The sequence below is a fragment of the Schistocerca serialis genome, chromosome 9 (genome assembly GCF_023864345.2).
Source record: "Schistocerca serialis cubense isolate TAMUIC-IGC-003099 chromosome 9, iqSchSeri2.2, whole genome shotgun sequence".
NCBI lineage: Eukaryota > Metazoa > Arthropoda > Insecta > Orthoptera > Acrididae > Schistocerca > Schistocerca serialis.
The window spans coordinates 325,971,860-325,992,580 of record NC_064646.1 but is presented as its reverse complement, the minus strand read 5'-3'; the positions used below and the strand labels follow the sequence as shown (position 1 = coordinate 325,992,580).

The 20,721-nt window shown below is 46.4% G+C and overlaps 1 protein-coding gene across 2 annotated transcripts in view; it reads left to right on the top strand.

Moving 5' to 3' along the window:
- Nucleotides 1–20,721, top strand: part of LOC126419113 (synaptotagmin-7-like) — a 572,342-nt gene that overhangs the window by 529,518 nt on the left and 22,103 nt on the right. For both annotated transcript variants that reach the window (XM_050086209.1, XM_050086210.1), the window contains 2 exons: nucleotides 6,339–6,448; nucleotides 14,443–14,611. In XM_050086209.1, the coding sequence (XP_049942166.1) occupies nucleotides 6,339–6,448; nucleotides 14,443–14,611 (279 nt within the window). The remainder of the gene's footprint in view (nucleotides 1–6,338; nucleotides 6,449–14,442; nucleotides 14,612–20,721) is intronic.

Here is a 20,721-nt window from a genome sequence, read left to right as displayed (position 1 = left end):
GTAGGTTCGAATCCTGCCTCGGGCATGGATGTGTGTGATGTCCTTAGGTTGGTTAGGTTTAAGTAGTCCTAAGTTCTAGGGGGCTGATGACCCCAGATGTTAAGTCCCATAGTGCTCAGAGCCAGTTGAACCATTTTGTTGAATTTAGTGAAACTACACTTTTAATTATACTTATCTATAAGTCTCCTGAATCTAATTTCAGGGCGTTTCTGTTCAAGCTAGAGAGAGTTACTGATTCACGTTATTCGAAGTACCAAAACTTTGTTGTGTATTGAGTCTTCAACATTAATTTTGTAACTTTTTCTAGAAGGAAAAGGATGGTGCAAGCTCTGCTAAATTCATATCATCTGACTGTATTCTTTCCATCAAGAGTGCAAAGGAACAAAAGCACAACAATAGACAATATTTTGTTCATTTTCCATTATTAGAGAGACATTCTGTTAGAAAAAGAGTGAATGGCCTTTCACACCATGATGCACAACTTTTAACACTGAAAAGAATTTGTGGACGCTCACATGTAAAATATAATTACAAACTATTTAGAAATTTTAATCCACTGCCAACAGAAACTTTTTAAACCTTGTTAAAGAACAAGAGTGGCTAGTAGTTACGATAAATGTAAGGGTTTCCTCAACACATTTGCCATGCCACTTGAAACTGAAAGTTGCTTTCTATTAGAACGTTTAAAGCAGGTTAATGGCACTGACGGGAAACCTGAATGTCTGACTAATGGGATAAGGATATCATGTAGAAGGAAGTGGGAAGTAATCAAAAGATGAGGAATTGTAACAATCGAGCTGCGTTAGTCCATTACAAACAGTACTGTTAGATGCTTAAACATGCCATCAGGAATGCGGAAAGCCTGTGGGATATAAATAGAATACCTAATTCTCGAGCTGCAATGGCCACTACTGTGTGGTGGAAGCCATCTTCATGTTTGCAGGAAGCATTCGTATCCCACCCGATGGATCCAGGGTTCAAATGATGGCGAAGGGGGCGGAACGTAGTGTCGTAGGAAGGCGAGGGAGACAGGTTGCGGGCAGATATGAGTGTGAAGATACATTAAATTATTACATTTACGGATCAATACCACAAGCGGTTCTGAGGTATCAGGTATCTACCCATGATGAAATACGCATATTACACACATCAAAAAAAGTTTTGCATCACCCCAGTTCCCAGAATTCATGAAGGTAGACATTGACTGTGGATATTGTATCACAATGTTGTCTGTTCAGAGATGTCACTAAACCCGCCCAAAGATGTAAACAACCATACATGAGCATTTCCGGTCACGAAGGCATGCCGGTCCCCAGCACGAATCCTCCCGGCGGATTAGTGTCGAGGTCCAATGTGCCGGCCAGTCTGTGGATCGTTTTTAAGGCGGTTTTCCATCTGCCTCGGCGAATGCGCGCTAATTCCCATTAGTCCGTATCAGTTACACTACCTCGGAGATTGCTGCGCAAATACTTTCTCCACATACGCGTATGGTGTGAGACATCCTGGAGGTGGAGGGTGGGGAGGGGGGGGGGGAGGGAGGATCCGCTCGACGCCGAACCGCACAATAACCCTGTGTTCGGTGTGGGGCGGCAGTGGGGTGAGTGGACTGCTGTAGCCTGTTGTGGAGTTGTGAACCACTGAGAGCTATGGTGGGGACGAAGCCTCTCTGTCCTTTCTAGGTCCCTCGTTCCACACAATACAACACAAATGCATGAGCAACGCCTGTTTGACGGAGAGGGTCCGACAGCCAATCAGTTGCAGTCATTCCACCAGGAAGAAGGTACACAGCTCGTGTTGTCTGTAGTTCAACCATGCCTAGACGGTCAATACCGATGTTCGATCGCTTCCGCATTGTTACTTTGTGCCAGGAAGGGCTCTCAACAAGGGAAGCGTCCAGGCGTCTCGGAGTGAACCAAAGCGATGCTGTTCGGACATGGAGGAGATACAGAGAGACAATCTTTCTTTCCACGAACAATATGAGACTGGAATAGAAGGGAGAACCGATAGAGGTACTCAAGATACCCTCCGCCAACACCGTCAGGTGGCTTGCGGAGTATGGATATAGATGTAGACGAACTGTCGATGACATGCCTCGCTCAGTCCGCCCAAGGGCTACTACTGCAGTGGATGACCGCTACCTACAGACTATGGCTCGGAGGAACCATGACAGCAACGCCACCATGTTGAATAATGCTTTTCGTGCAGCCACAGGACGTCGTGTTACGACTCAAACTGTGCACAATAGGCTGCATGATGCGCAACTTCACTCCCGACGTCCATGGCGAGGTCCATCTTTGCAACCACGACACCATGCAGCGCGGTGCAGATGGGCCCAACAACATGCCGAATGGACTGCTCAGGATTGGCATCACATTCTCTTCACCACTGGGTGTCACATATGTCTTCAACCAGACAATCGTCGGAGATGTTTTTGGAGGCAATCTGGTCAGGCTGAATGCCTTAGACACACTGTCCAGTGAGTGCAGCAAGGTGGAGGTTACCTGTTGTTTTGGAGTGGCATTATGTGGAGCCGACGTACACCGCTGGTGGTCATGGAAGGCGCTGTAACGGCTGTACGATACGTGAATGTCATCCTACGACCGATGGTGCAACCATACTGGCAGTATATTGGCGAGGTATTCGTCTTCATGGACGACAATTCACGCCCCCATCGTCCACATCTTCTAAATGACTTCCTTCAGGATAACGACACCGCTCGACTAGAGTGGCCAGCATGTTCTCCAGGCATGAACTCTATCAAACATGCCTGGGATAGATTGAAAATGGTTGTCTATGGACGACGTGACCCATCAACCACTCTGAGGGATCTACGCTGAATCGCTGTTGAGGAGTGGGACAAATTGGACCAACAGTGCCTTGATGAACTTGTGGATAGTATGCCACGACAAATACAGGCATCCATCAATACTAGAGGACGTGCTACTGGGTATTAGAGGTGCCAGTGTGTACATCAATCTGGACCACCATCTCTGAAGGTCTCACTGTGTGGTGGTACACCATGAAATGTGTGGTTTTCATGAGCAACAAAAAGGGCGGAAATGATGTTTATGTTAATTTCTGTTCCAATTTTATGTACAGTGTTTGTAACTGTAGTGCCGTTCAACGTTGTTATTTATTTATTTATTTTTGTATGAAAGAACTTGTAGCAAGTTCTCCAGCATGCAGAAAAATCCCCTGAAATTCCCATTGGGATTCTTGTTGCACGCAATTTGCAACGAAACGTTAGCGCCAGGATTTCACCTGGAACAGATCCTGCCCATTCATTCCCCTCCACAGGAAGGAACTAGTAACGGAACGAGTTCCGCCCTTTCACTCCATCCACAGCGAATAAGCACACCCAAGTACATTCTTTGGGATATTCCCATAGAGTGCATAGTCTTTGGTCTTCATCGCATGTTTTCTGTTGAAGATTTGTTTACGCAGCGAAGGCTGACAACAAAGCTTTACTACCCTGACCGCTCGCCGCCCTTGTACTAAGCGGGCGAACACTGGCCGGAATGTCCAGTGTGAGCAAGCCTGATTGGTTGATTTGGGGGAGGGGACCAAACTGCGAGTACATCGATCCCATCGGATTAGGGAAGCATGGGGAGAGAAATCGGCCGTACCCTTTCAAAGGAACCATCCCGGCATATGCCTGAAGCGATTTAGGAAAATCACGGAAAACCTAAATCAGGATGGCCGGACGCGGGTTTCAACAGTCGTTCTCCCGCATGCGAGTCCAATGTGCTAACCACTGCGCCACCTGGCTCGGTAGCAAGCCTGGTATGCACCACGTTCTCGGTCGGATAGCGTCGATATGCGTCCTGTCACGATATGTCCCGAGTGAATCAACCAGAAGAGACTCCTTCACTGAATGTGGGAAGCAGACATCTTGCAAGAATTGCTTCTGGATTTCTTTCGTGATTAGGCTGAACTTCGAGGCAACTTGAATCAGATTTTGCGATTTCATCATGTGTTGCACTACTCGCACTCCAAATTAACCTATAGATTCCTGGAAAATTACCAGTATGTTTGGAAATACGTAGCCACTGGCCGACGTAACGCGTTGGATGGTGTAAGAATGAGTTGTTGGAAATCACTACACACCGAACTTCCTACCGACTTCTCTCCCTTGAAATGCTGAGTTCGCGAAGAGTGAAGTTCCTTTCGTGTACTACTTTTATCGGTAATATAAATGTGTACATGTTCCATGGTGTTCATTAAGGACTTTACTTCCTTGCGAAACTCGTCATATATTTCAATCACGTCACTATCTGTATTCAAGGCTTTAGTGGTTACACGTTTTGCAACCCATCCGTGGGTTGATCCAGTGTATCGAATCGGTCCCATTTGTCGGGCCTTTTCCAAACCACAAACACCAATATCCCTGCCTACAACAGTTCTCACCAATGTGAATTTTTCAGCTGCATAATCGTCAAGTACGTTAAGTTTTGAGCCTTGTCCTTCCTCCCTTTCTCTATCACGTGACGTAAATATCGTAGATGATGTATGTCTTGCACCATAAGATATCGTTTTGTACTGTATTTAAGCTTAATCTTTTAGTTTTCCCAAAATACGGCAATGCAATTGTCTCATTTGCGCATTCAACAATTATATCACCACACTTCTAACTTCGGTGGGCTTGGCAGGTAAGCAGATGACTGACTTCCATCACTCTGTAAAAACTCTTCGTCACTCTCAGGTTGTGGATCACCCAGAAATTTTTCACAATCATTCTATTCTTCAATATATTCGTGATGTTTGTTATTACCAGTGATTGCCACTGTTTCGTCTATCGCATTGATTATAAATGTAGCTACTTTTCTCTCCTTTGCTGTAATTTCTGTGACTCTTCTTTTGTGTTTCTAATGGCTAACAACTATGCTCACTATATTTGCAGGATTCATTATCATACCTTTATGTTGACGGCGAGAGTAGCATGCCGTGCTACGAAACAGGTAACGCCACCACATACGGGCGGATTAACTGCCGAGGTCCATGCAACACAGACGGGGTCACTATTACAACGGTATCCTTGTTCTTGTGCTTAATTTCTGTCTGGTTCCCCTAGTTGTCGCGTCGGTCACTTAAACAGGTGACCTTCGATACGGCCGGCCGCGGCGGTCTCGCGTTTCTAGGCGCGCAGTCCGGAACCGCGCGACTGCTACGGTCGCAGGTTCGAATCCTGCCTCGGGCATGGATGTGTGTGATGTCCTTAGGTTAGTTAAGTTTAAGTAGTTCTAAGTTCTAGGGGACTGATGACCACAGATATTAAGTCCCATAGTGCTCAGAGCCATTTGAACCATTTGAGCCTTCGATACGACGCGGCCTGTGTCGACCATACTACACACTGCAGATAATTACATTAGGTAGAGGTACACTGGTTACCATGTCTACAGTTACTAAAGTGACAATATCTTGTAAGATATGGTCCACTGTGAGCAGAAAATCACATCTTCCTAGCTGACAGTGTAACTGGCGATGGCATTTAGTTTATACATTTCTGTAATTAATACCTCAGACATATTCATACAAACCACAACCCATCTGCAACTGCTATCGTAATTTGCGCTAACTCCCTAGTTAGCAGGGAACATTATTCAGAGACGAGTGAAGCTATGACGTAAGACGTGCAAGCTTGGTATAGATAGAGAGACGAAGTCGAAGCGTGACTGGGTGCCTTCCATGTGGAATCTCTGTGCAAAGACGCAATCAATATGCGAAGATACACATTAAACGAAAGGAATGGCACGTCTCTCTGAGATGATTGTGAATGCAAAAAAATAGTGCGGTGAGAAATAGGTATGATCTTAAAATAAAATAAGAATAAATTTCATGATACCTTCATGACCATGTTTTAACCTGCCAAAACAACTTAGACACGGTACAACACTTCACTCGAGAAGTACCCATCACAGGTATCCTGACGAATTATCACGCTGGGCAAAGAAATGGGATTTTTGCCTCAATAATACGGCATGTCTAATGAACTCCCATAAAAATTAATAGTAACTTTTCTGGTTTGAAGTAACTACTCGGCATAATAGCACAGAATATAGTACAATTACATATCCCCCCCCCCCTGACTTCAAAATACGTTCTAGAGATTAACCTCAGATGACGGTTTCAGATGTGTCTTGATATCAAATGATTATTATGCCATTTTGTGATTGGTTGTACGCACCAATTTACTGTGGTAACAGCATATTTAACCAAAAATGCGTGACTGACAGTCCAAACAATCTCTGCTAAACTTCAGATGAGTAAAATGAATTTTTCGGACCATTACGTGCTGCGGCGAGAGTTAGTAACGATTCCTTTTCTGTGATATGTTGCAGGTTTTCCAATTCAGAAGCTGCAGAGCCGTGTTCTGCATCTGCACTGTTTCGACTACGATCGATTCTCCAGGGACGATTCCATAGGAGAAGTCTTCCTGCCTCTCTGTCAGGTAAGCCTTCTCTTTCCACACTCTGAGGCTTGAGAAAGTATTGCAAGATGAATTAATTAGAGAACTTGTCATTAATTCTTCTTGATGCATCATGATCGCCAGTAGATGGAAAATATTAACCATGGAACGACAACAAAGCTATTCGAATGAAAGTAATAACATATTCGTAATGTCCTCCATTATTTCAGAAATAATTTTGCTGCTAATTCGTAGTTGGCAATATTTCCTGGAATAACTGTCGCAGAACTAGACTTTAATTCTTATTTGTATGCTCATAATTAGTTTCGAGGCTTAAGCCGCAAAACACAGTGCTCTTAATTTTTAAAAAATGTAAAGAATGAGTCCTACTTAGCATTCAGATAAAAAGCTTTGAAAGATGAACTGAAGTAATATTTGCTACCAATAATCAAAAGACATACAAAAGTGGATGAACTAATATACAAGTCATTAAGTCAAGGAATATATCATATCAAGCAACATAAATGTGATAGAGACACATGTCCCATTATACAAGAGATCTGGTAACAACTGACCAAAATAAATCAGTGGTCGCCCTTGACATAATCAAGACATACACACTCCTGGAAATGGAAAAAAGAACACATTGACACCGGTGTGTCAGACCCACCATACTTGCTCCGGACACTCCGAGAGGGCTGTACAAGCAATGATCACACGTACGGCACAGCGGACACACCAGGAACCGCGGTGTTGGCCGTCGAATGGCGCTAGCTGCGCAGCATTTGTGCACCGCCGCCGTCAGTGTCAGCCAGTTTGCCGTGGCATACGGAGCTCCATCGCAGTCTTTAACACTGGTAGCATGCCGCGACAGCGTGGACGTGAACCGTATGTGCAGTTGACGGACTTTGAGCGAGGGCGTATAGTGGGCATGCGGGAGGCCGGGTGGACGTACCGCCGAATTGCTCAACACGTGGGGCGTGAGGTCTCCACAGTACATCGATGTTGTCGCCAGTGGTCGGCGGAAGGTGCACGTGCCCGTCGACCTGGGACCGGACCGCAGCGACGCACGGATGCACGCCAAGACCGTAGGATCCTACGCAGTGCCGTAGGGGACCGCACCGCCACTTCCCAGCAAATTAGGGACACTGTTGCTCCTGGGGTATCGGCGAGCGCCATTCGCAACCGTCTCCATGAAGCTGGGCTACGGTCCCGCACACCGTTAGGCCGTCTTCCGCTCATGCCCCAACATCGTGCAGCCCGCCTCCAGTGGTGTCGCGACAGGCGTGAATGGAGGGACGAATGGAGACGTGTCGTCTTCAGCGATGAGAGTCGCTTCTGCCTTGGTGCCAATGATGGTCGTATGCGTGTTTGGCGCCGTGCAGGTGAGCGCCACAATCAGGACTGCATACGACCGAGGCACACAGGGCCAACACCCGGTATCATGGTGTGGGGAGCGATCTCCTACACTGGCCGTACACCACTGGTGATCGTCGAGGGGACACTGGGCTCCGGATCTGTCCCCCATTGAGCATGTTTGGGACTGGATGAAGCGTCGTCTCACGCGGTCTGCACGTCCAGCGCGAACGCTGATCCAACTGAGGCGCCAGGTGGAAATGGCATGGCAAGCCGTTCCACAGGACTACATCCAGCATCTCTACGATCGTCTCCATGGGAGAATAGCAGCCTGCATTGCTGCGAAAGGTGGATATACACTGTACTAGTGCCGACATTGTGCATGCTCTGTTGCCTGTGTCTATGTGCCTGTGGTTCTGTCAGTGTGATCATGTGATGTATCTGACCCCAGGAATGTGTCAATAAAGTTTCCCCTTCCTGGGACAATGAATTCACGGTGTTCTTATTTCAATTTCCAGGAGTGTATTTACGTCTTGTGGCAGCCATATATGAAATGTTGCATTACATAATGACTAACTTACTATGTGATTGGCTTTGCGTATCGTTCAATTATTAGTGGTCGAATGCTGCTTGGGGTTAACAATTTTTCGAAAATTTGTGGTTCTATGTCAACTGCTCTCTTTACGTATTTTTATACATTTCACTTGGCAATGGGGCTCTTGGAACTAGTTGTGACCAACCAAATAAATAAGACAATAATGTGTGGCTATGAGACAATTATTTCCGGTAATAATCCAGGCCTCTTTCATAACATTATCGTAACGAACAAACACAACTCTTTTAGATTACTGAGGAAATAAAAGGTAGAGAATAGTATAAATATAGTAATATGCCTTGAAGTGAGATAGCGACATTACCATCTGGCTCTACTATGGCTTCCAAAAGGTAAAGATTAAGCAATGTGTAGAGATGGAATACATACGCTGACGCGACAGAGGAAAGCAATACAGCAGTGATTCTTTGTGGCATGGAGCCGACTAGTCCGTGGTAGTTTTCCAGAGGTACGTGGGACCAGGTGTCTACGCAAAGGTCACGTAATTCCCATAAATTACAAGCCAGGGTTTTGGCGCTGAACCAGTGCCCGATAGCATCCCAAATGTGTTCTATCGGGTGCAGTTCCGGCTAATTTTAGGGCCAAGACATCAATGTGAATTCACTATCATCCTCCTGAGACCACTGTAGCACGATTCTGATCTTGTGACGCAGACAGTTAACCTGCTGGAAAATGGCAACCCTGTCAGGAAAGACATCAAACATAAAGGCATGTAAATGGTCTGCAATCAAGTTCACATAGTCCACAGCTGACACTATGACTCCGATTACTACCATAGATCCCATGGAAGATCAGGCGAAGGTCCACCATAGTATAATAATGCCCGCTTCTGTCAGGGTATGTGGTGCAGTGAAGAAGCCATTCCCCTGCATGATGGCGACTCTGGACCTGGAGTAACTATGAGCTTGAGTCATCCTACCGATAGAGACGTTTTCATTGCTCCACAGCCCAATGACGAAGATCTTGTGCCAGCTGCAATTGCAACTGATGATGTTATTTGGTCAACATGGGAACATGTAGGGATCGTCTGCAGTGGAGCCCCATGTTCAACAAAGTAGACTGAGTGGTGTTCCCAGAAACACTTTTACCTCCACTAGCATTGTACTCTGCCATCAGATCTGCCACATACCGCCACCTGTTCTGCTTTACAGAGTGGACAAGCCTCTGACTTCCAAGTCTGTGATGAATATGAACGCCCAACATGTTATCTCACTGCCCTTCTACCACTTTTCTTTTTAGGTGCTCACGACAGCACCCTGCAGACAACTGTTTCAGAGATAATGATTCTCAGGTGCTGGCCATAAAAATCTGCTCTTTGTCAAATTTGTTTATGTCAGTGGGTTTCCCCATTTTCAGCCCATATTGTTACTATAATGTCTCTGCTCCACACACTTTTCAGTCACATTATGTGACTACCCTTCCCAGTGTGGACCAATGTGAGAATGCAGCGAGAGAGTCAGTGACGTTCTGGAAGGTGTCGACAGAGATGTGGAGCCATGCCGACGCCGGTGCCTTGGCCAGCTGTGTTAGTTTTCCCGGTTGAGGATCCATGGAACGAACAGCCCAAGCGAGTTGGTCCCACAGATTCTCGATTGGGTTTAAATCCGGGGAGTTTGGAGGCCATTGAAGTACAGTAAACTCATCCTGAAGCCCAGTGTTCTTCCAATCACGCACATACACTGCGAGCCGTGTGACATGTTGCTTTGCCCTGATAGAAGATTCCATCATGCCGAGGGAAAACAAACTGCATTTAGGGAAGGACATGGTCCACAAGTATAGACGCATATGTGTGTTGACCCACTACTGTGCTGCCAGAATGACGAGATCATCCAGGGAATTCCACTCAAGCATTTCCCAGACCACAGTGCACCCTTCTGGTTGCAGGATGTTTGCTTTCAGACGCTTGACGCCGTACACTATCTATCTGATGCAGCATAAAACATGGTTCTTCGGAAAAGGCCACCTGCCGACAATCAGTGGACGTCCAGTTACGGTAATGGCATCCAAATTCTAACATTCGCAAACGACCAGCAGTCAGCATGAGTGCACGATTCAGGCATTTGCTGCAGAGGTCCATACACAGCAACACTCCGCTGAATGTTGTTGGTACACCTTGATTCATCTGGGCTGCCATGTGCTCGACAGTTGCATGTCTATTCGCTTGTATACATCTCCGCAACCACTATTCACCACTGACATCTATGGCTCATGATGCACCACATTTGCCTTGGTATTGGATTTTGGGTAGCACCATTTGCCATGCGTTGCATACTTTAACCATGGGGGCACGTGAACAGTTTACAAACTAAGCTATTTAAGAGAACCATTCATCCTTGGCCGGAAAGCCAATGATCATGCCGTTTTCGACGTCTGAGAAATGGCTCTGTTTTCGCATTATGACAATGACAGCACTGTTTTTACAACTGCTTACACACTTTATATGCCCTCCACTGCTACTGCTGCCACTTGCTGTCTGCGGGTGGTTAATGTACGTTGACGTCAAAAACAGGCAGTGGTCACATTAATATGACTGACGTCTGTATATTATCTGTACCACGTCACATGTCCGTGACGCCACCAGGCGGCATTCAGTCCTGTAGAGGGCATCAGTCGTCATGTTTCTGCTCATCAGTGCAGGTACAGCACTGTGACCTGGCAGACGATCTGTAGTATGGTAGAGAAGCTCTTCACAGATACAGACACTTCATTATAAGCACAGGTTACAATCTTTTAAAGATACCATGATGATGTAGCTAGCTGTCACATTTTCTAAGGTGAGGGTAATTGTGATATTAGTGGGAATTTGGTGTTCGAGTTTACTCAGTCTCCTACACAAAACTACTTGCTGATCCACGATACAACTCATATGAAGAGAATATGTGATTTAGAGCATCTTCTGATGTTGAGTCACCCAAGGAAATTTAGCAGTCTCTAACGCCTATCCAGAGGAGATAAGTAGGGAAGTTTCTCCGTGGCTGTAACGCATCAATGTCTTGATCATCAAGCATCATCTGCTGCATGTTGTTATCGAGTTTAATAAGTATTACTCTATGTTCAGTTGTTACAAAATTGATTGACAGAATCCAAAATTTCACTGTCAAGGGGCAGTCGCCAATTGATGTGCCAGTGTCTTGTGAACGTACATTTCTTTTGCTCTAGTGTATTAATAATAAACTATCCAGGCAAAATATTAGTCACTTCTTAGATATTCATAGCTCTGCAGCGCCACAGATGATGCAGAACTGGTGGTACCAGGCAGTCGTGTGTCCCTCCACTGCTGAGGTGAATCATGGCTGTGAAATGACTCAGTTGTATCAAATGAGAACAGTAACACGGGTCAGCCTGGAGGCGTCAGAGAATGGCAGATCACATCCTGAACGAGTGTACCAGATATGTTTGACAGACACTGTTGATATGCCAACATTTTTACAAGGAATGCTGTACCACTCACAGCGATGTACCACAGCGTAAGAATATTGGTCATAAGAATAGTGTAACCAAAAGGAACCAGTGACAACTGGTTTCAAACAAGGGGCTGCTGCTGTGAATGAGTGCAAGTCCATGACATCGGATTCTGAGCAAGCATTGTGAAGGGAACTGAATGGAATGGACATTTGGAGTTTTGTACTTCACAAAAGGCCATTGCTCGCAGCATATTTAAGGCTGCAAGTCTCCAATGGGCCAAACAATATGGCAGTAGTTGACAGGTGGTGTATAGTTGGGTCTGACAAGTCAATAATTTGCCTCTCTCTAAAACGACACAAGGTGTCGAGTGTACTGTGGGATTTAACCTGCACTGGATGGAGGGTTTCAATGAGGTTGAAGCTGGTCCTATGATATCTTGGGGCTGTTTTTCCATACCATGACTGGAATCCAATCAGGTTACACTTAACATGGACAAGTGTTCCTCATTCTTCTAAATCTTCATGTTATGTATATGCATACTCTTGCCTTTCAAAATGACAACACCTGTGGTCTTAGGGCTGCACATATATACTCTTGGTTTGATGTCCACTCTGGCATCATAGAGCACCTAAAGTGTCACCCAACCTTAGTTGCACAGAAAATGTCAGGAAGTACTTGGAACAGAGGGTGAGGTATAGCAGTTACCGTCCTGGCAATTTGGTAACTCTACAGGATCTAATAGTGAATGAGTGCCTTCAGCTGTATATGGCATACCTGAGGAAACTTGTTGACTCTCTTGCCCACCTAATTGACACCATTGCCAAGTCTAGAGACAGTGTTACACTGAATCAACGTAATACCCTCTGAGAGTGATTAACATTCAGTCTGAGTGTTTACTGTACACTGCTCCATAAAACTTTAGGATGAGATAGATAAAGTACATAACATATTAACAATTCTGGGAATATGTTCTTCCACTTTTATTAGTTTCCACAGAGATCTCGCAGTCATGCACAGAAAACTGTACATCATATGGCGTGAGGTCAACGTGGCTGTTGCACTAAATAGGACATGCCCCACAAGAAGAGGCAGTTGAAGGAATAGGAAAACACGGTGTGAGCCAATCGACAAGCAGTTGCTGTGCACTGTGTTGGTGTTCTTGCAACATGGCCCAACCAAGCGAGGTGGCACAGTAGTTAGCATACTGGACTCACATGCAGAGGGATGATGATTCATCTGGTTCTGACCATCCTGATTTAGGTTTTCCATGATATCCCTAACTCGCTTCAGACAAATGCCAGGATAGTTCCTTTGAAAGGCCACGGCTGACTTCTTTCCCCATCCTTCCCTAATCTGATAGGACCGATGATCTTGCTGTTTGGTCCCCTCCCCCAAATCAACCAACCAACCCAATTAATATGTCCTGGAGACAGCATTTGGATGACTTCAAATGAGGAGGAATCATTGTGAAACTGGAAGAAGAATGACCTGTGATGAGCATAGCCCAGGGGTTTGGTAATGCTCTCAGCACTGTTTCACATGCATGGGGAATGTTCCCAACCAGGGGCACTGCTGCTCTAAGGAGAGACAAGGATCTACTTCGGAAAGCAGATGCAATTGCAACGTTATTTAACAGGACGTAATCTCACGATCCATGGTGCCACGGCGACTGCATGTGTGGTCTCTCTGCCCAGTCTCAAGTATGTTGTGTTCTATTGACACCCAAACATCAGCAGCACCGTTTGCAACGGTACCAATAGCATAGAGACTGGATCAGTGAGGATTGTGATCGTGTGCTCTTCTCTGTTGGGAGCAGATTCAGTCTGAGTAGTGATTCTGGATGGCGAGAGATGGAAACACGTAATACACCCAGGAACATTGTCTAACATGATCGCCATAGTGGTCAAAGTGTTATGGTGTGGGGAGGCATGATGTTGGATGGGATTATTGACCGCCAAATCGTTGAATGCAGTACAATCACCATCAATGTTGTTGTGACACTGTACTGTTTGCCATGTGCGTCTTTTTATGGGTGCATTCAGTCCTGAATTCATTTTTATGGATGACAGTGCGTGAACACATCGAACAGTGCAGATGGTGGAGCTCTTGGAACGAAAAGACATTCAGCGAATGGACTGGCGTGCCCATTTCTCCAACATGTCATCTATGGCTGTGAGATGCATTGAGGGCACGTACTGCAGCATGTCCACATGTACCAACAACCATCCAGCAGCTGTCAACCACGCTGGTGATGTGGCGGAGCGCCCTATCACATGAACTCCTTGCCAGCCTTGTGGCCAGCGTGGGAGAATGTTGCAGAACGTGCACCGCTGCCTGTGGTGATAACACACCCTATTAAGAACCATGTCCCGCTTTTGTACTTCGCAGGGGACCTTCATAAATCGCAGTGACTTCGGTGTAATTATTGTCTTTGAATAGAAGTGTCATTTTGTCCCTCCCATTGCGAATTCCTTTCAAGTCCCTTCTGTGCTATACTGTAGCAGCTCTTTCTATTTACGCTTCAAGTTTCATTGAGCCATGTTATTTGGCAGTTACCCAAAATGCAAAACTTTTTTTCAGCCTTAAGTTTTGCACACCAGTGCGATTGATTGCAACGTCAGAGGAGAGAGCATAGCTGAGAATGGAGAATGCTGTATTGCAGGTGGACTTCTCTGAGAAGCCGTCTTTCTGGAAGGCGCTGAAACCGCCGGCCAAGGACAAGTGTGGGGAGCTGCTGACGGCGCTCTGCTACCAGCCCAACAACAGCGTCCTCACGCTGACATTGCTCAAGGCACGCAACCTCAAGGCCAAGGACATCAACGGCAAATCAGGTGAGCAACACTTACAACTTGACAGTTTGAGCAATTCATTGTTTTCTTGTACGTTTGGAGCCTGGCATGTGACTCTCTGAGGGCATGGGTTATCTCCAGTAGAAACTGTGAATCTGAATGGGGGGGGGGGGGGAGGTGGGGAGGGGGCAGAATCAGGAATGATGAAGCGATATGTGGAGGGGAAGGGCAGAGGCGGGCGGAAGAGCACAGAATCAGGTGGTTACAGAGCGTAAGACATATTGACTCGTGTGTCCCATATGGAAATGAAAACTAGGCATTGAAAGTTATTGAACCTTGCAGTTTATATGGCACAATGTCTCACAGAGGCCTTAGGTGTGGGAAAGCATCAATTTAGCTCGAAGAATGAGTGCAGTTTGAATACATATGGCCATGGGCTTTTGTATTTGTGGCTAACTGTTGTCAGGGAGTAAACAACTCGCCACAGAGAGATAGGAACTTAAACAACCACTAGGAAACAGCCGAGGTGGCACAACAAGAATATTTTGTATTCGAAGTTCTCTCTCAATGTCTGCTTTCAGTATTTACCTAATGACGACGGCCCGTTTATGGCAGCCTGGACATATCTTACCAGGTTAACTCCATTTGTCCAGAAAGCAAGAGAAAACAGATTTTTAAAAAATGAATGCGACACTGTCTTTTGACAGTGTTCAGCCATTCAGGGACATCAGCGGAATGCTGAAGAAGATCGCGGCAGAGGGATCGAAACGCCGAGCATTGAAGAAGGTTAAAGTGGAATATGTCACAGCCAGATGACTCAGAATATTTTACCACTAGCGACAACGATGACAAAAGCCTCCATACATTTAGGTTAGACAAAATAAACATGGATTGGAAAATATTTACACTAATACTGACGTGGGAATGAAGATTATCAATGAACATCACAGAAGATGCTGGAAATTGCCACCATTGATGTCAATGCAGCGCTGGGCTCGATTGAGTAAAGTAGATAGATGAGTAGAGCTCTGCACACACACACACACACACACACACACACACATACGGAGAGAGAGAGAGATCAGGAGATAGCCCCAGCCTCTGCTGATTGTCCTCTCCTCACTGAGAACGTCATCCACCTGTGACATCGTTGTCAAAGCGGTATGTGCTATTGCTCGGTCCTGCGGAAAATATCCACTCAGTCGTTCATCTTCTGAAAGGTGATCCACGTGTGAGTCATGTGAAAGCATTTCCGATATGAATGTGGCCAAACGACGGGACAGTGTGGAACGGTAGTGGGAGCTAGATGTCTGGGGCATTCATTGTCGGAAATCGTTAGGGAATTCATCGTTCCGAGATCCTCAGTATCAAGAGTGCGCCGAGAATACCAGATTTCAGGCATTACCTCTCATCAAGGACAACACAGTGGCCAACAGCCTTCACTTAACAACTAAGAGCAGTGGCGTTTGTTTAGAGCTGTCTATGCTAACAGACGACTAAGGCTGCGTGATATGGCCGCAAAAATCAATGTGGGATGTATGATGAAATCATCTGTTAGGCTACAACAGTGAGGCGAAATTTCACGTTAATGTCTTATGGCAGTATAACATTGCCCGTAGGACCTTTCCTAGGCTCCTGACCATATTGGTTGGACCCTAGACGACTGGAAGACTGCGGCCTGCTCAGATGAGTCCCAATTTCAGTTGGTAAGAGCTGATTACCACGTGTGTGGTGCAGATCCCACGAAGCCATGGACCAAATTGTCAACAAGGCACTGCGTAACCTGGTGGTGGCTCCATAATGGTGTGGGCCTGCGTTCGTATGGAATGGACTGGATCCTGGTTATGTTCAGCTACTTGGAGGCCATTTGCAGCCATTTATGGACTTCATGTTCCCTAATAACGATGGAATTTTTATAAACCATATCACAGGCCGTAATTGTTTGCGACTGGTTTGAAGAACATTCTGGAGAATTTGAGTGAATGATTAGGCCAACCATATCACCCGACATGAAACCTATCGAACATTTATGGGACATAATCAAGAAGTCAGTAGGTGCACAAAATGCTGCGCTGCTAACACTTTCACATTTATGTGCAGCTATTGAGGCAGCATGGCTAAGTACACTCCTGGAAATGGAAAAAAGAACACATTGACACCGGTGTGTCAGACCCACCATTCTTGCTCCGGACACTGCGAGAGGGCTGTACAAGCAATGATCACACGCACGGCACAGCGGACACATCAGGAACCGGGGTGTTGGCTGTCGAATGGCGCTAGCTGCGCAGCATTTGTGCACCGCCGCCGTCAGTGTCAGCCAGTTTGCCGTGGCATACGGAGCTCCATCGCAGTCTTTAACACTGGTAGCATGCCGCGACAGCGTGGACGTGAACCGTATGTGCAGTTGACGGACTTTGAGCGAGGGCGTATAGTGGGCATGCGGGAGGCCGGGTGGACGTACCGCCGAATTGCTCAACACGTGGGGCGTGAGGTCTCCACAGTACATCGATGTTGTCGCCAGTGGTTGGCGGAAGGTGCACGTGCCCGTCGACCTGGGACCGGACCGCAGCGACGCACGGATGCACGCCAAGACCGTAGGATCCTACGCAGTGCCGTAGGGGACCGCACCGCCACTTCCCAGCAAATTAGGGACACTGTTGCTCCTGGGGTATCGGCGAGGACCATTCGCAACCGTCTCCATGAAGCTGGGCTACGGTCCCGCACACCGTTAGGCCGTCTTCCGCTCACGCCCCAACATCGTGCAGCCCGTCTCCAGTGGTGTCGCGACAGGCGTGAATGGAGGGACGAATGGAGACGTGTCGTCTTCAGCGATGAGAGTCGCTTCTGCCTTGGTGCCAATGATGGTCGTATGCGTGTTTGGCGCCGTGCAGGTGAGCGCCACAATCAGGACTGCATACGACCGAGGCACACAGGGCCAACACCCGGCATCATGGTGTGGGGAGCGATCTCCTACACTGGCCGTACACCACTGGTGATCGTCGAGGGGACACTGAATAGTGCACGGTACACCCAAACCGTCATCGAACCCATCGTTCTACCATTCCTAGACCGGCAAGGGAACTTGCTGTTCCAACAGGACAATGCACGTCCGCATGTATCCCGTGCCACCCAAAGTGCTCCAGAAGGTGTAAGTCAACTACCCTGGCCAGCAAGATCTCCGGATCTGTCCCCCATTGAGCATGTTTGGGACTGGATGAAGCGTCGTCTCACGCGGTCTGCACGTCCAGCACGAACGCTGGTCCAACTGAGACGCCAGGTGGAAATGGCATGGCAAGCCGTTTCACAGGACTACATCCAGCATCTCTACGATCGTCTCCATGGGAGAATAGCAGCCTGCATTGCTGCGAAAGGTGGATATACACTGTACTAGAGCCGACATTGTGCATGCTCTGTTGCCTGTGTCTATGTGCGTGTGGTTCTGTCAGTGTGATCATGTGATGTATCTGACCCCAGGAATGTGTCAATAAAGTTTCCCCTTCCTGGGACAATGAATTCACGGTGTTCTTATTTCAATTTCCAGGAGTGTATTTCTGTAGGGGTCTTCCAACGGCATGTTGAGCGCATACCACATAAAGCTGCTACACTGTAACAAGCGAAAGGTGGTGTGACAAGACGTTAGGAGATATTCCATGAGTTTTGTCACCTCGGTGTACCTTGATGAGGACACCAGAAATTGTGCACGAAATGTAGATCTTGAGACTACCCAACGGCTCTTCATAGTACTGAAGAGTTTTCCAGTGCATAGTGGCACATGTTCCACGAGTTTGTACACCCCCAAAAGGATGAACCAAGCCTTATCTGAAGAAATGAAAAACTGAAGATCCTAAAGTCTTGATTCCACTTTACTCAGAAACCACACAGAAGTTCCCCTAGGCTGTGGCTAAGCCATGTCTCCGCAATATCCTTTCTTTCAGGAGTGCTAGTCCTGCATGGTTCGCAAGAGAGCTTCTGTTAAGTTTGGAAGGTAGGAGACGAGGTACTGGCGGAAGTAAAGCTGTGAGGACGGGGCGTGAGTCATGCTTGGGTAGCTCAGTTGGTAGAGCACTTGCCCGTGAAAGGCAAAGGTCCCGAGTTAGAGTCTTGATCCGGCACACAGTTTTAGTCTGCCAAGAAGTTTCATATCAGCGCACACTCCGCTGCAGAGTGAAAATCTCATTTTAGTTCCATACATGTGTCCGTTAACAGTACTTCATACAACACTAAACAATAAATACATGTTGTTTTATCATTAGCACTATTTTGAGTTGTATTCAACTTGTCATCAAACACGTCTGCTCATCTAACTCACTGAAATGTAACAATGCAGTAAAGTACTCGGGACAGATCTTGGGGGAGATGTTGTACACATGCAGATATGTGGCAGCAACAGGTTGGTGCATGGTTTCCAGTATTCTGTAATGTGTATGGGTCCTTCCTGGTGTTGGTTTATTTATTACCTCTGGACACTTGTGCCCACATCAGATGTAACAGGGCAGCTGACTTTACACTCTCAGACATCAGTGCACAAAGTGTATTGGTGATGCAACCTGGTTGGATCAATTTGATTTATTTGATTATACTGTAGCTGGGCATGGTGGTGCAGGGACCTTGTGGCATCTGCGTACTCAGGTTGCAAACGATACTGTGTCAACTGCAGTGTTGATTTGACACTCCTCATTTGACTGTAGGCAAAGCTGGTTTGCTGCCTGTCAGTAGTGCACCTGGATGGAACTGGTAGACGCCCAGTGGCCCAATGACTAGAAAGTACTCAGTTCAACCATCAGCCCATAGATTCTATGCCTGGATCCATGGCTGGTGGTCCCATCTGATGACAGTTGAGCAGTAGCGACCTCATGATGGAAGCCAACACAACTGCTAACACTGAATTAGTGATCTGCCAAATTGATGGCCAGCCTGGCTGGATGACCTGTATCCCAAAGCCAGTTAGTTGTGGTGTGGCTGCCACGAATGTCATATGTCCCATGTGCTAAAGTGTCCCTGCTTTCGGTAACCAGCTGGTCACTGTCTGACAATCAGGGTGTGGTGCCTAAATGGGTGGCATCGTGCAATGCCACACCTGCATATTATAGCAATGCCACAGCTGCTTATTACAGCAGGTGGCTGCCTGTGCAACAATGAACCATCTTGTGTGGGGTTCACATCATTCCAATCCTCTGTGCAGCTCTCCTGTTCATTAGTAATGGTCATTTAAGCATGTCACGTAAGTATCTTCTGGACCAGTTTTATTTTGCTCTCTCCAATTATTTAACTCATGTAGACTGGGGATGAACTTGAGTGTCTGATCATTGTGTTGTGCTTTCTCTGCCTGCAAACTAGAAGTATCCAGAAAGGACACTACATTCAAGACTCAGGAGTAAAAGAGTTTATACATACCTGACTGGGTATAAGTACTTTTAATATTAAGTAATGCCAAGGTCATCATCATTGGTGGCAGCAGCAGCAGCTGCTATTTGAAATACCCTGCTGGATAAATGCCTCCTCTTGACTTTTCCAAGCATTATTGCTATGTAGAAGCTTCCATTAAACCATTGTCATGGCTGTTTCTTACCTCATAGAACCCAGCAAAGCACTTCCTTGGTCTGTCTACTATCTGTTACTCTACTTAGATGTGCTGCCTACCTCCTTTTCATTTAGATGAAGTCTTACTTATGACTTCCACTCCAGTCTATTCCTTTATTGTGTTGTGCTGTATTATACTGTACACATATCAAAAAAAGTTTTGCATCATTCCCCTTCCCAGAACTCCTGAAGAGAGATGTTGACTGTGGATATTGTATCACTGACACAGTCCCTTTGACTGTTGAGAGATGTCACTAAACTTGCCCAAAGATATAAACAACCATGCATGAGCAGTGCCTATAATATGGAGGGGGTCCAACAGCCGATCAATACCAGTCATTCCACCGTGTTGTCTGTAGTTCAACCACGCCTAGATGGTCAATACCACAGTTCAATCAATTCTGCATTGTTACTTTGTGCCAGGAAGGGCTCTCAACAAGGGAAAAGTCCAGGAGTCTCAGACTGAAGCAAAGCAATGTTGTTTGGACATGGAGGAGATACAGAGAGACAGGAACTGTCGATGACATGCCTCGCTCAGGCCGCCAAAGGGCTACTACTGCAGTGGATGACCG